Source organism: Leptonotus elevatus, chromosome 15, assembly GCF_054856555.1.
Source record: "Leptonotus elevatus isolate MCC_2025b chromosome 15, RoL_Lele_1.0, whole genome shotgun sequence".
NCBI lineage: Eukaryota > Metazoa > Chordata > Actinopteri > Syngnathiformes > Syngnathidae > Leptonotus > Leptonotus elevatus.
Genome location: NC_141253.1, coordinates 2,616,157 through 2,630,353, shown reverse-complemented (window position 1 = coordinate 2,630,353; position 14,197 = coordinate 2,616,157). Strand labels below are relative to the sequence as shown.

At 43.3% G+C, this 14,197-nt stretch overlaps 3 protein-coding genes across 7 annotated transcripts; 2 read left to right on the top strand and 1 right to left on the bottom strand.

Annotated features, from left to right (window-relative positions):
* Nucleotides 1-306: 306 nt before the first annotated feature.
* mrps2 (mitochondrial ribosomal protein S2) lies at nucleotides 307-1,980 on the top strand. Its single transcript, XM_086097019.1, has 4 exons — nucleotides 307-573; nucleotides 768-857; nucleotides 1,077-1,197; nucleotides 1,338-1,980. The coding sequence occupies exons 1-4, from the start codon at nucleotides 549-551 to the stop codon at nucleotides 1,882-1,884; spliced, it is 783 nt and encodes a 260-aa protein (XP_085953145.1). The 5' UTR covers nucleotides 307-548; the 3' UTR covers nucleotides 1,885-1,980.
* A 591-nt stretch (nucleotides 1,981-2,571) lies between these two features.
* Nucleotides 2,572-13,848, top strand: LOC147161536 (uncharacterized). 5 transcript variants are annotated; one of them, XM_086097048.1, is made up of 6 exons: nucleotides 2,577-2,771; nucleotides 3,500-3,524; nucleotides 3,768-3,929; nucleotides 6,043-6,133; nucleotides 12,446-12,553; nucleotides 12,641-13,848. In XM_086097048.1, exons 5-6 carry the CDS (start codon nucleotides 12,463-12,465, stop codon nucleotides 13,540-13,542), a joined length of 993 nt encoding a protein of 330 aa, XP_085953174.1. In that variant the 5' UTR covers nucleotides 2,577-2,771; nucleotides 3,500-3,524; nucleotides 3,768-3,929; nucleotides 6,043-6,133; nucleotides 12,446-12,462; the 3' UTR covers nucleotides 13,543-13,848. The 5 variants fall into 5 exon arrangements, with proteins under 5 accessions (XP_085953171.1, XP_085953170.1, XP_085953172.1 ...); XM_086097045.1 differs by having other exon boundaries at nucleotides 2,572-2,771; nucleotides 3,853-3,929; nucleotides 12,446-13,848; XM_086097044.1 differs by having other exon boundaries at nucleotides 2,572-2,771; nucleotides 12,446-13,848.
* On the bottom strand, nucleotides 4,564-10,853 carry dipk1b (divergent protein kinase domain 1B). Its single transcript, XM_086097043.1, has 5 exons — nucleotides 10,719-10,853; nucleotides 9,783-9,896; nucleotides 9,047-9,154; nucleotides 8,669-8,845; nucleotides 4,564-8,401 (listed from the first exon to the last, which is right to left on the bottom strand). The coding sequence occupies exons 1-5, from the start codon at nucleotides 10,782-10,784 to the stop codon at nucleotides 7,589-7,591; spliced, it is 1,278 nt and encodes a 425-aa protein (XP_085953169.1). The 5' UTR covers nucleotides 10,785-10,853; the 3' UTR covers nucleotides 4,564-7,588.
* Nucleotides 13,849-14,197: the final 349 nt, after the last annotated feature.

Here is a 14,197-nt window from a genome sequence, read left to right as displayed (position 1 = left end):
ATGAACAACCAACGTAGCGTCTCCATTCTACACTGAAAACAATCTCGTAGAGTTTGTTCACATCAGAAAGTCCTTAAAAACGTACTTAGAATTTCTGAGTGCATCAACCTTTGCTAAGCTTTTTCAAGTAAATATTACTCCATATTTTTCAGTGTACTAAACAAATGTATAATAAAAACAAATGGATATAATTAAATGATGAACGTTAATTTTGTAACTTTGTACACAAATTATTTTAATTGTAAAAAGTCTGTGGACACGGTGTTTTAATATTTATTAATATTGAGTAAATTATGATAATTTACACAAAAAAATGTGTTTTATTGTAGTTTGCTGTATTATTATTTGTCGTATACGTACGTTCAAAATGTAATTATTCACTAACGATTAGTGGAAAGAAAACTTTAAAAAGAAAAAAAGGCTGACATGTTGGACCAAAACCTGCTGGTGGCACCAGTGAGCCAACTGTCGCAAGTTCGTCACAAAAGAAGAAAAAGACAGGAAAGGACGCATGCGCACCTCGCTGACCTTCCGTGCGACGAGCTAGCATGGCTACTCGTACAATAACGAAAGGTACAGTATTTCGTTAATTAAAAATAATAATTATATGCATATTGTTAACCTACTGTGTGTATGTGAATTAGCTTAGACTTGAGACAATAGTGAATACGTGTATTGTCTCGCTAGTTGGACTGCAATACTCGTGTCAACGCTGTCATGTATTTTTGGGTGCTACAAACGCTGATTTTTTGTATTTTATTTTTCAGGGCTATGGAGGCTTCTGCGTTATCGGAATTGCAATTATTCCACTGCAGCGTCCATCAAAACGCCACTACCGCAAAGCGACCAAGTGACGGGTAAACTCGTGATCTATGTATTGTTTTATCAAATTAAATATAAAAACATTAACAGTGCGACGGTTTGGTGCTAAGACTGCAGCGAGGAAAAGTATAGTTTGTAAACTAGATTTTACATCTTATGTTGTGTATTGTTTTGTTTTCTAGCTTTAGTATTTTGTATACTCTGATGTGTGTGTGTGTTTAGGGGGTGACTTTTAAATACTGTTTTTATTGCAGAAGAGATTATGAAGCTTCCCCTGGAGAAGCCAGACTACTTCCGCATGTCTGAGCTTTTCACGGTCAAAGACTTGTTTGATGCCAGAGTGCACCTTGGCCACAAAAACGGGTGCAGGCACAGGTGAGTGTCAGTGGTTCTGCAAAATAATTTGCAATTATGTTTGATAGTTAAAATACAAAAACAAAGTGCCTACCTACATATGGTGACCAGCATGCAAATTCCACAATTGAAACAGGAGTTCAGAACTGTATGCATTTCAGGCTCATGGTCCCTTACCTGTATGGCTGTCGCTTAGACCAGGACATCCTGGACTTGGACCAGACAGCGGAACACCTTCGCCTGGCCCTCAACTTTACAGCGCACATGGCGTACCGCGGCGGCGTGATCCTCTTCATCTGCCGCCGCCGGCAATTTGGCCACCTGGTGGAGAGCACGGCGCGCGAGTGCGGCGAGTACGCGCACACGCGCTATTGGCAGGGCGGCCTGCTCACTAACGCTCATGTGGAGTACGGCGTCGGCGTGCGCCTCCCTGACCTCCTGATCTTCTTGAGCACGCTCAACAACGTGTTCCGCTCACACGTGGCCTTGCGCGACGCGGCCAAGATGAACATCCCCACGGTGGGCGTGGTGGACTCCAACTGCAACCCCAGCCTGGTCACGTACCCGGTGCCCGGAAATGACGACACGCCCGTCGCCATGGAGCTCTACTGCCGCCTCTTCAAAATGGCCATCCGACGTGGTAAGGACAAGAGGAAGCAGATGGATCTGCTCTACGGCCTGAAGGCGCCCAGCTCACCCAGCCCGTGACCCCCTATTATTTATTTAGGGTTCAATAAAAGACATTCATTATCATTCATGTTTTATTTTCATTGTATGTATAATACTATTAAATACGTTTGTTTAGCCCTGTGTGGTTTGACTTATTTCGTCATGGAGGGTTTAAAATGATTTATATGTATGCAATTTATTTTGAAAATTTGTGACTAATTCCATTTTTATTAAAGGACACATTCCCTGCCATTGATAAGTATACTTCAATCAATTACATTTTTTTCAACGGGGCTTGATGAAGGAGAATCTGATTATGCTCCACATAATTTTATGACATTTTTTTAACAGGAGTTTGTTTTTATATTTAATTCAATCCAAGGTACTTTGTTGTCGCTGCCATGTGAAAACATTTATGACATCTATTATATTTTTTACATTTTTAAGTTTTTGGGATAAAACTGAACTGATTTTTTAAAATTAAATGGCATTAAAACATAACATTTTTGTAATGAATCAATCATAATAAAACTTTGCTTTTATTTAAGCGCTTTAAATAATTGGTGCAATGACTATTTAGTCACATTTTTGAATCGACTTTACAGTTAAACAAATTTTGCCATGAACGACCCTCCGTACAAGACATTGTCGACTCTAATCCACTAGAGGGAGGCAAAAAAAGGTGCCACAACAAATATTCTGCACTTTATACCAAGCTCTAAATATTACAACCGAATGACTGTGGCCGAACAATTTAAAATAACATGATTTAATTGTAATACATAACTGCACTCAACTGTCATGACATTACAAATATTACTTAGAAAAAGCGAACTACAAATCAGCTTGATATCTCTGCGTTGCCGTAGTTGCAACCGGTTTTGACAGGTTGGCGTTAATCAAAATCGACAAAAGCAGAGCAACAGGTGAGTTAACGTCGACCTAAAAGTCCTTAAAATGTCTCAAAGCCACATTTTTACTGCACGTAAGTGTCTTAAAACTTCCTTACAGACGTCTAATAATGTTTATTAACACCGTATCTATGGGAATGTTTACTATCTTTGTTCTCAGAGTCCCTAGCAACCAGGCTCGTCCAAAAGTATAATTATCATACGATTAAACTGAACTTTTTTGTGTGTGTTGTCGTTCGTGTGCCGTAAAGTGATAACTTGTTGACTTAAAAAGATTACTTATTTAGGATTCGTTAAGAGAAAAAAATTCCAGTTTGACTAGTTTGTCAGGTCATTCAAGTCAAACAACCATCCATTTTCTATAATAACGCTCATCCTCCCCAGTTTTGATGACAAATTGGCTTAAAAAACAACATGAATTAAAATATATTAATAAAACCCAAATAAATGGATAACCATTTTATTCATTAATAACACGTAATTGGCTTTTTAATTTGAATAAAGTCATAAAAATGACTTTATTATCTAAATTACTTTTAATTACTAATGAAAAGCTACTACAGTATAGTAAAAAGTAGTAAAACACAATCAGCCTTTAATGAAATAAAATTGTAATTAGCGTTTGAACTTTAATAAACCCAAAGTGCAATATGTGAAATAAAAACGTTTTAAATACAGATAATAATAATAATAATAATAAATACTAGTATTATACTTATATTGTTGTTTTTTTGTGTTGCCAGTGTTGTGGGGCAAGCAGAGAGGACTGTAAGTGCACTTGTACTTAACCGTTGTCTTATTTTTGCCCATTGCGACACAACCTGGGCTCCAGTGCCTTTGTTTGTGCAGCTAAAGGGGCAGAAAGCATAAAAAAAAGTGTCTCACGATAGCTCAATGTCATCTTTCGTTGGATTTTGGGTTTGGAACCGAGTCACACATTCAAACACGCGTTGTCATTATTTCGTCACTAATTGGTTTCACTACTGACAAGGTTGTTATTTGTCTTCACAGATGCTACGACATCAACTTGTTTTCACTTCAAGAATTCGATAATATATATAATTATTATTTTTTCTAATTCAAAATGTTTCCTCAGTGTCATCTTGATCTTGTAGGACACAAAGTTGTATTGATTGGATCTTTATGGACAGTAACACCAGGACAAAGATTAAGGTAATTGAAAGATCCCTATCATACAAAAACAATCAGAAATAATATTGCTAAATAAACTGTAAATAAATTGTTTCAATATTGGCTCGCGAAAGAAATATTGATATTGATTGATGATGTGATACCATCTATATGAATGCTGAAATCAATTCTCATTATGAATAAATTGATCATTCAAGTGTTTTAAAACAGACAGAAATATTGATCTCGTGGATACCATGACTTCCCAAGGGTAAAATCAAATCCCGAGACAAAATTTATGAACTGAACTATTTTAAAATGGAGCTGTTTCGATATGAGAGGCGTAATATTGATACTGTAATACCTGCCTTCCCAAGACAAGAATCATTTTAAAGCTTAAGGATTTCAGTATCGGTAAACAACAGAACGATATCATCCTCCCAACACTGGATAGATCCATAAGAAATTGATACCTGACCGATACAGAAATATCGATAATATGCTACCAACACTCGTGGAATTGGAATCAATTCCATCATATGAATTGTCACCAATATGGATGATACTGAAAATAAAGACTTTGACACCAGCCTTCCTTGATACTGCAATGAATAACATGATTATAGTTTGAGGACTTCCAATAAACACCGAAATGTGAAAAAAGTGTCCAGCCAAGTTTTTAATCACAGCTGATTTTATTTGTTTATCTTTTTAGAGGAACCTCTAAACATCCAAAGTTTTTTCATCCAGGGCAAAATAATAGGTGCTTCAGCACCACCTCGTGGCTGCGTGTGGATGTGTCTGTCGCCATTAATAATAAATAAGATTATTTATTACCAATGGATGGATCCTGGGTTAAACTGTCAACATCATAAAACATGAATCTTTATAGAGAATGCACCAAATCACTTCACAACATTCTCAACTGTTAATATTACAATGAAAAACCAAAAGCCTCCTTTTTTTTTTGTAAACATTCTTCATCATCCTCTATGTGTAAAAAAAATAGTAAACCACGGTCAGCATTAAAATATAAAAATTTGCTTTGCAACTAGCGCATCAAACTTTCTATGTTGTTCATTGTCAATCAAGTGTCAAAACAAATGAACAAATGTTAATACAAGTCAAACATTTTAACAAATCAAATGTATTCCCTTTTTTTCCCCGCCATTGTCAATCAAGTGCAAATTTGACATACCTTTTAGGTTATGTCTGAAATCATCCATTGTCATGTTTTTCAATTTCATTTTTACAAAAACATTGTAAAAAAAAAAAAAAAAGACTCAAGCTGTTGCCGTTCATACAACTGAATAATATCTTTGTGTTTATCGAAACAGCCCCAAATTTCAAACTACATTTGTGAGTAAACTGAGACAAGATCATCATTATTTCCGTATTCAGTGATTCTTGGTTGTTGTGAGCGTTTCATAATGTAAAATATATGATGCCTTTTGGAAAGTTTTAGAGGTTCCACTATACAAGACTGAAACTGGGAGTGGGCGAGTTGCATTGTTCCGTCCTGTTTTGCAGCACTTTCCTTCTGGACAATTGACCTATTTACAGGTTACTTCAGTCTTTTACATGATGATACAAGTCGCCACGACAGGATCCTTGAGTCCTAAGGGCCCGATTTGAAACAATCCCAAATAGTGAGCGCTAATTTGTGTGTTGAAGCAAACATATTGTGTATAATGTTGCTGGATTTGTGCAAGTGATCTACTAACAATGCAACGCTATTAGCAACAAAAGTAAGTGATTTATCTAAACGAGGATTTTTACGTTTTAGATAGCTCCGACTATTGTTGAATAGATGATTAAGATTCAATCTATTTTCAATAACGCTTTAAAAACCTGAATGTTGGCAATATTGGGGTTTTGGAAGGCCATGTAAACACGCAAAATCCTGATTTTGTTTTGTTTTTAAACAGAATAAGAAACCTGGTTTACCCCCTTTTGTATGAACGAGTCATTCGTTTTTGTTCTGCGCATGCTCTTATTTGTTGGTCTTTTGAGCACGGGTACTATTTGTATGTGCGGCGACGTCCCACTCGCTAAATGAACTTAAATACAATTGATTTCTCCGCAGTGTTTTCATGTTATTTTCCGTCTCTACTGTGTGTGTATGTTTGCGTGTGTCTGCCGCACAATCCACCAGAAATATGCACGCAGGAGTAAACAAACATGATGACGCAACAAAGACAGCGGCCTTTCGAAGCGAGGAGGACCCAGACTGCTTCCTTAGTGTGGTGAGTGACGTGAATATAAGAGTCTTTTTTTATTGACCGTAGAAAGTTAAAAGCAGAAATGACGTCCATTTGTGTACTGACGTGCGCACGTCGCGGTTCTGATCGGGATATTCCAATTGATCACAATGACCATGTATAGAGAAGTAACTCTTTCCGCTCATGCATGTAAATGGGTTTACGAATGTTTCAGAAACCGGATTATTATTATTATTTTTTTTTAGCTTAACCCAAATATTGACTGCATGTAAACTTAATTCACCAATTTTTACCTGCCTTTTCATTTGCAATAGAATAGGCTCCTTAGTGCAAAATCAGCCTCTGGAATTAGTCTCATGCTCAGTTGGGGCGACGTGGATAAGTGTTAAGAGTGGTCATCTCGCAACCCGGAGGTTGCCAAATGCCATTGTAACCATGTCGAAGTATCCTTGAGCAAGATACTGAACTGGGGCCCCAGTTGCTCCTGACGGTACGTGAATGAGTAGTCGAGCGTAAAGCGCTTTGAGGGCCTTGTAAAGGCGGGAAAAGCAACAGTACCATTTACCAAATCACATTGCGCATGCTATATTCATTTCTTTGTCAGTATTGCGTGTTTGGGTAGAAACACACAAAAAAGAATGACACCGCTATTTTACCCGTTTGTCAGAGACGATCCTAGGTGCGCCTGGTTAGATTCGATTGCACATCGGTTTGCCCGTTTATAATTTACAAAGCTTTAGCAAAATCAGGCCCAAAGTCAAGTATTTGTTCCGTGCATCCGTTGTGGTGAGGAAGGAGCTGAGCCGAAAGGCAAAGCTCTCGATTTACCGGTCGATCTACGTTCCTGTCCTCACCTATGGTCACGAGCTGCGGGTCGTGACCGAAAGAACGAGATCCCGGATACAAGCGGCCGAAATGAGTTTCCTCCGCAGGGTAGCCGGGCTCTCCCTTCGAGATAGGGTGAGAAGCTCGGTCATTCGGGAGGGACTCAGCGTCGAGCCGCTACTCCTCCACGTTGAGAGGAACCAGTTGAGGTGGCTGGGGCATCTGGTTCGGATGCCTCCTGGGCGCCTCCCTGGGGAGGTGTTCCGGGCATGTCCTACCGGCAGGAGGCCCCGGGGACGACCCAGGACACGCTGGAGAGACTACGTCTCACGGCTGGCCTGGGAACGCCTTGGGATCCCATCGGAGGAGCTGGCTGAAGTGGCTAGGGAGAGGGAAGTCTGGGCTTCCCTGCTAAAGCTGCTGCCCCCGCGACCCGACCCCGGATAAGCGGAATTGAAGACGGAACGGAACGGAACGGAAAGCGTGTTTGGGTAGAAACACACAAAAAGAATGACACCGCTATTTTTCCCCGTTTGTCAGAGACGATCCTAGGTGCGCCTGGTTAGATTCGATTGCACATCGGTTTGCCCGTTTATAATTTACAAAGCTTTAGCAAAATCAGGCCCAAAGTCAAGTATTTGTTCCGTGCATCCCTCAGGAGTACTGCGTGTTGGAGATTTTCTTCCATAGTAGTGTCTTAAGGTTGTTGAGGACCAGCGAATGATGGACCTCCATCTGGCTGGCCAGACCGCTTAGGGTGACACAGGTGCGCAGTTGGCGCTCCAGGTCGCCCCGTAGCTCTGGCGGCGCCCCGTAGAGCAGGAAATCCTGGAGCAGGGCACATACCTTGGCCAGGTTGGGCTGCACCACATCCGCGTTGCAGCGTTTGGCGAGCCGGTCACAGGTGGCCGTGCAGTCGCGGCCGTACGTGCAGTCGGCGTTGGTCTCGCAGGGCCGACCCTTCAGGTGGGCCCGCACCGCCGCCTCGGACGCAACGGCGCGCAGGTCCGCCATCTTGCAGTCATACTTGGCGTTGTAGCCCACGTGGCGCGGGCTGGCGTCGCAGATCAGGAAGTTGCCGTAGGGCCCGTGGAAGACCTCCTCCACGAATTCCAGCAGGCCGATAGTAATGCGTGCCCGCCGGGGCCAAGCTGGAGCCAGCCAGTGGTTTAGCCCAGACACCAGGGTCCCTGGCACCACAGCCTGCAGGTAGGCCGGCACCTCCAGCCTGTAGAGGGAGGTGTGACCCAGCGGCTCAGTCACGTACAGGTCCCCGCAGAAGCCCAGCAGTTTTGGGGTGTGTTCCTTCTCCTGGAGAGCCACCATCAAGAGGAACTCGTTGACGCGCAGCAGAGCCCAGATGGACTTTGCCTCGGCCAGAGACAGTTTGCCGTCCTGGTTGATGTCCGCCAGCGAAATGATTCTGTCCACCAGGGCGCTCAAGGATGGTTGCTCCCCGAAATTAGACTGCAGAAAGGGGAGAGGGGGCATTGGTCATTTAAGGGTTAAGAAGACATTTCACGATAGCTCTTAAAATTTAGGTTAAGAATGAGGCATTAGGGTTCAAATCGAGGTGAGGTGCTACTCCCACCACACGCTGCCTTGTTATGGCTGCGACAATACCGCCAAAGCCAGAAGAACAGCAATGCGGACTGTTGCAAGAAGTCCACCCGACTGTTCTCCTGCATCAGAGCGATAACAGGGGCGGGACCAACAAACAATCCCAACATCCACCTTCAGGAAGTGGTGCAACATCTCCTTGAACTCGTCCAAAGAGGTTCCACGCGTGGGTTTGTCGAACTGGCTCCTCTTTCGACGGTTCGCTGGATCTGGACTGCCGTCGGCCTTTGCGGCATCCTCGATGCTACATTTGATCACCACCGGCCTCTCCTTCCAATGGCCGGCATACACCTGCAGGGCAGTCGTGAGAGGTAACCTTTATTTTTCTGATGACATTACTCTCTACATTTGAAAAAACAGACCCGAGTCGCCTCCCCACCCCCCCATGGGTCTGTACTTCTACGTATGCGCAGAGCGCAAGTACTTCCTCGGCCAGCAGGCCAGAGATGACGAAAGGTTTCCGTGGATTGTGGAGGGTGGTCGGTCGGGTACCTGATGTTTTGAGGAGGTGGACATGCAATGGCGCAGCGTCAGCGTTTTCTGCTCACAAAGGGCCTTGCAGGATGACCCGGAGATGACGCCTCTGCTGTAGTGGTCGCACTGACAAAAGGAAACAGGAAGTCAGCCACAGGAATTGGACAGGGGGGTGAGGGAGGGCGTCGTGACTTCTCAAGTGTTTCGGATCTCTGGTGGACACAAGTCAGTATCTATTTTTAAGAAGCCTTAGGGAGATTTCCCGGCGGCGCTTCTTCACACTTACGTCGCAATGCTAACATGTTAACATTTGTGATGTCACAAATCTGCAATTGTACGTGATGCTAGGTGTCTACACGTTAGCTTGATTAAAATCAGAAATCTGCAGGTGGGATGCCTTTAGAAGAATCTCAGGGTACCCGTTTGATTCTTATTGAAGGTTGATGAGCTAGCTATTTTCATGGTTGCGGCACTTTAACTTTAGGTTGAGAGGCGAGGTGGTTACATGTCAGCATTAGTGACATCGCCACTCAACGGTGCTAAGTGGGCACCTGTTAGCACTCTTGACTTCACAAACCTACGGTTGTGACACCTTTGGAAGCGTCTCAGAATTTTACTTTCATTGAAACTTGATGGTCCAGCCTCCGGAAGTCTTCCTGGTCGCACCGCGTCACCCTTAGGTCGTAATGCTATGTGGCTACAAGTTGGCATTCCAATGCAAATAATAGAAAACAAAACGCAGCTGTAGACTTACGATAACAGCCTGGCAGACGTGTCCGCGGCACAGCTCGGAGTAGGAAGCGTACTGCATGTAGAGCACCCAACTGGCCACCAGGACGCCCAACCACGCCAAGAGCAGGTACTTCACCTTTTGACGGATGGCAGATGGATTTATTTTGTATGAAAAATACAACATATAAAAAAAGGTTAAAAAGTATTTGGCCAAAATCCAATAGGAAGTCTATGGGAAACTGGCCAAATACTGAAATAAATTAATAAATAAAAATATAAATTGTATTAAAGGGGAAGTCAGCCATTTTGCAACTTGCTGTTAACTGAAAATTACATCACAGTGCCTAAGGGCTTAGCTTACGAACATCACCTGACCAAACCTAGAAAACAGGTGAGCAGTGATCGGTCGTTCCTTGAGCCCTTAGGCGCTGTTTTGTTGGTTTCAGTTAACACAGCAAGTGGCAAAATGGCCGTCTCCTGAGATGGATATAAACAGGTGGCTTTTGTAGCTTAATTCATATTCCACAAACACAACATTAATCAGAATGCCATGTTAAGAGTCGTGGTGGCGCAAAGGCCATATTTTAAATAAAAAATTTAGACTTCCCCCTTTTTTCTTTTTTTTCTGCTACATGTTGGGATTTTTAATACATTACATACACTGATTGAATTAAAATAGTAGTGGTGAATACAATACATATCTAGAACAAATGCAATGATTTTAATGCATGTATTTACTTTAAATGGCCACGTTATTATTATATACGACGATGTTACATAGCGCGTTGCAATGGTAAGACGACAGTCGTCACCACATTTTAAAATGCATCCTATACGCTTTTAAATAAGAGATGTTGAGCCCTGTTAAAAATGGACCTGACGTGTGCTGCACTGATTTTGAGATGCATGGATTGATTGAACACACATAACGTAGGTAGCTACATATGATCAGGTGTACCTGCAGGCTTTTGGACAGAGGGCAGAAAAGCACCAGGTGAATGAGCCTCCGCATAGCTCTGGCCATGTTGGTGCAGAACCGCAGAGCCCGGAGAAACCGGGTCGGTCGGCCTCCCTCCTCCTCCGTCCCCACCTCCCCCGCGCCACCCCCCCCCCCCCTCTCCTCCTTCCTCTCGATCCGCCGATCACGTCCTCTGTGCGGACGCAGCCTCGACGCCGCAACGGGGGCGGCGCATGTCTACCAAGCCGCGCTGTTGCATCCATGCGGCAACATAACAACCTTGAGCCCAGCACATTTCGGCAAAGAAGAAGTCACGTCACACCTTCAGTACGTCTGGGTCACGTGCAAAACAAAAGCGGGGGAAAGGTGAAGGAAGAACATTTTAAAGACGATTAAAACAAGAAACAAAAAAATGCCGGTGCCTTGTCCTACCTCTTGCCTTGGTTGAGAGCTCCCTCCACCCCTTTTCCTTCTCCCCCCCCCCCCCCCCCCCCCCAGGCCCGGCCTCTTAAAGGGGACGTGCATGTACACTATTTTATTCAATTCAATTTAATCCACCATCCAATCTATAACCTAATTTGGTAGAAATTATTTAAGACATAATAACCATATAATTTTTCATAGTATTTTAAAAATGTGTTTACTTAATTTAATGACAGAGTAAAATTACATGATAAAATATTTTTCATTAACACAAATTTTATTTCAATGCATCCATTTGTTCATTATTTTACTTTATATTTTATACTGAGTACATGGGAGTGATTTTAATAATCACAGGGATTGCATTATGTTTTTTTCAGATGAATAAAATTATTTACTGTATCTTCCATCTTCTAATTCATATTTCAATTATTCCATCACTTTATTATCACGTCACAATGACCGTATTACAATATATAGATTTTTTTTTTAATACACAATACGTTTAAAAAATAAATAATCTAAATGATTGAATTTGATTACTTTTTGGTGTGTTAAAAATAACACTCTTAACCCAGATACTGTCATTTCTGAAAGTGGCTGCACGGTGGACAAGTGTTTAGTATGTGTACCTCAGTTTTGAGGTATGGGTTTTAATCGTATGTCTAAGCGAGACATGGTACCCTGCGGTCACACATATGATCACCCAAATATCACTGATTCATCTGATTGCTGATTTAAAAAAATTAATAAAAAAACTATACTCCATTATTTGCTGTAGAAAAAAAAAGAGTTTCCTACTAACCCGAGGTCTGGGCCACTTAATGAGAGTTAAAACGCTTTGTGTAATGTTCTGAGACCATTGAACTCAACTCCACTTCTGTACTAAGGTGGTAATCTTGGAACTGTCAGATTCTAAGGCTTAAGATCTTTGTGCAGTTTGTCACTTTTTTTTTTACTCGCGACTGCCACCTCTGGCCCAAAGTGTAACTGCAGCATCTTTGTCAGGCTCGTTCATATACTCTTTATCTACTATAAAGGGAAGATAAAAGATGATAGGTGCAGTCAGAGTAAAACAGTCGGGGATCTTCGTACTGACCTGGGCATTGGTGGAGCATGCATGATTTAGAAAAAGCTTTAATATTACCTTTGTACCCTTGTATGCTTGGTCTGAGGCAGCTTTGTAACAGAGGCCACGATGTCAGACAACAGAAAAACGACCACAGTCCTGTGATGACACAAAGCAGGATTCTGTCCCCATGTTGATGTCCGAGCTGTTTTGTTTGTTTGTCGCCCATTCACAGTGATTTTCCTGAGCAACATGCCGTTTCTCTTCCTGGGTTTTGCTCTGGGAGCCGTGGCCACGAAAACGCTGAGGATCGTCGCGGGCGGCCAACGCTGTCCACCCGCCGGTACTAAAACCACCGGCATATCCGTCACACCCACTAAACCCTCGGCGGCTGTTCTAAAACGTGCCGCTGTTTTGCCAAACCCAACAGTTCGAGCGGGAAGCGTCGACGCGTGGTACGACGAGCCCCTCGGCGGGGCGGCGGACCAGAAGAAGAACCCGCTCAAGAAGATCTGCCGTTTCGCAAACTACTGCAACAACTGCTGGATGAATTCCACGCTGCAAGCCACACTTAACCTGAACGTGGTGCGGGAAAAGCTACCCAAGCGTATCCAGCAGTTTGTGACTTTACTCTCGGAGATGCCGGCGTTCGCGTGCCTCTACCTGAGCGCCCTGGAGAACCCGGGCGTATGCTTCACGGCGGCGGAGCTTTGCGTGGCGCTGGCCGAGCTCTGCGACTGTGTCCCGCCGCTGCTTTTGTACGAGAACAACGACGCGGTGGACCTGTTGGTGCCGCTCCTGTCGTGGTTCGACCAGTGTGGGATCCAAACCGGCATCAAGGTGCGCGACGTCATCCGCTGCCCGCAGTGCCACCTCACCACCTCGTCCGTTTCCGACTTGGGCAACATCGTCACATTGCCCAAACCGCTCAACGGCGAAACGCTGGTGTCATTAATTAAGCGCGCCACGGGCGGGCGACGGGGCAGGTGCAAAGCGTGCGGACACAAAACTGTCCGCAAGCAGTTCTGGACCCATTCGGAGATTTTAACCTTCTTTGTCAACCGGATCTCCGGCGACGGATTTGTGAGCCACGACCGCGTCTACTCGCCGGAGCAGCTGGAGATGGACGTGGACGAGAACACCAAGCAGACGTACCGCCTCGCTTCTGTCATTTGTCACGCTGGCGTGGACCGTCACAGCGGACACTTTTGGTCCTACCTTTTTTCTGACAACATTACCATTGAAGCTAACGATACTTACCTGTCCTTTACAAACCAGGGTCCGCCTGATAAGGTCTACAACAACGGTACCACGTATCTATATGAAATTTAGCTTATCAGATAAACAACGTTTTCATGTATCACTGCAAAAAATTTGCTAGTAAATTGTACAAGAACAGTACAGTACGTACCTCATGTTGGGTTATAGTCAGCACCGTTCGTCTGGACGCAAAGCCATAAAATGTGTCGGTGGTACGAAGCGTCAATAGTATCTAGACGCCAATAGGAAACAGTTTCTATTTTCCAATCCGAAACTAGCTAGCAGCTAGCAGCTAGCAGCTAGCTGTGAGACTGGCGAGTCACCGGTCGGCTACCACCATGCTCTGTAAAATACCCTGTAACCCTGCTTAAATAAAGTTTTTTTTTTTTACACTTGTTGTTGTTTTTTTTTTTTTTTTTTTTTTTTTTTTTTTTAACACTTGTTTTGTTGAAGCAATACCGAAGTGTATTTCACAATTTCTGCCATTTGTTTGGCTCTACTCAGTACTTCTGAACCCGGGAATGTTTTCCACAGGCATTATTCCTAAGACCGGTGACAGCTTTGCGAGTCCCGACTGCGTCTGCTCGACAAATCAGCTGGAGATAAGAGTTGGACAAGGACACCAAACGGACTTGCCTTCGTAGGTCTCAAATGGACACTTTTGGTCTGACCATTTTTCTGACAATGTCAACCGTCAAGGCCAGTGATACTTTCGTTTACAACCCAG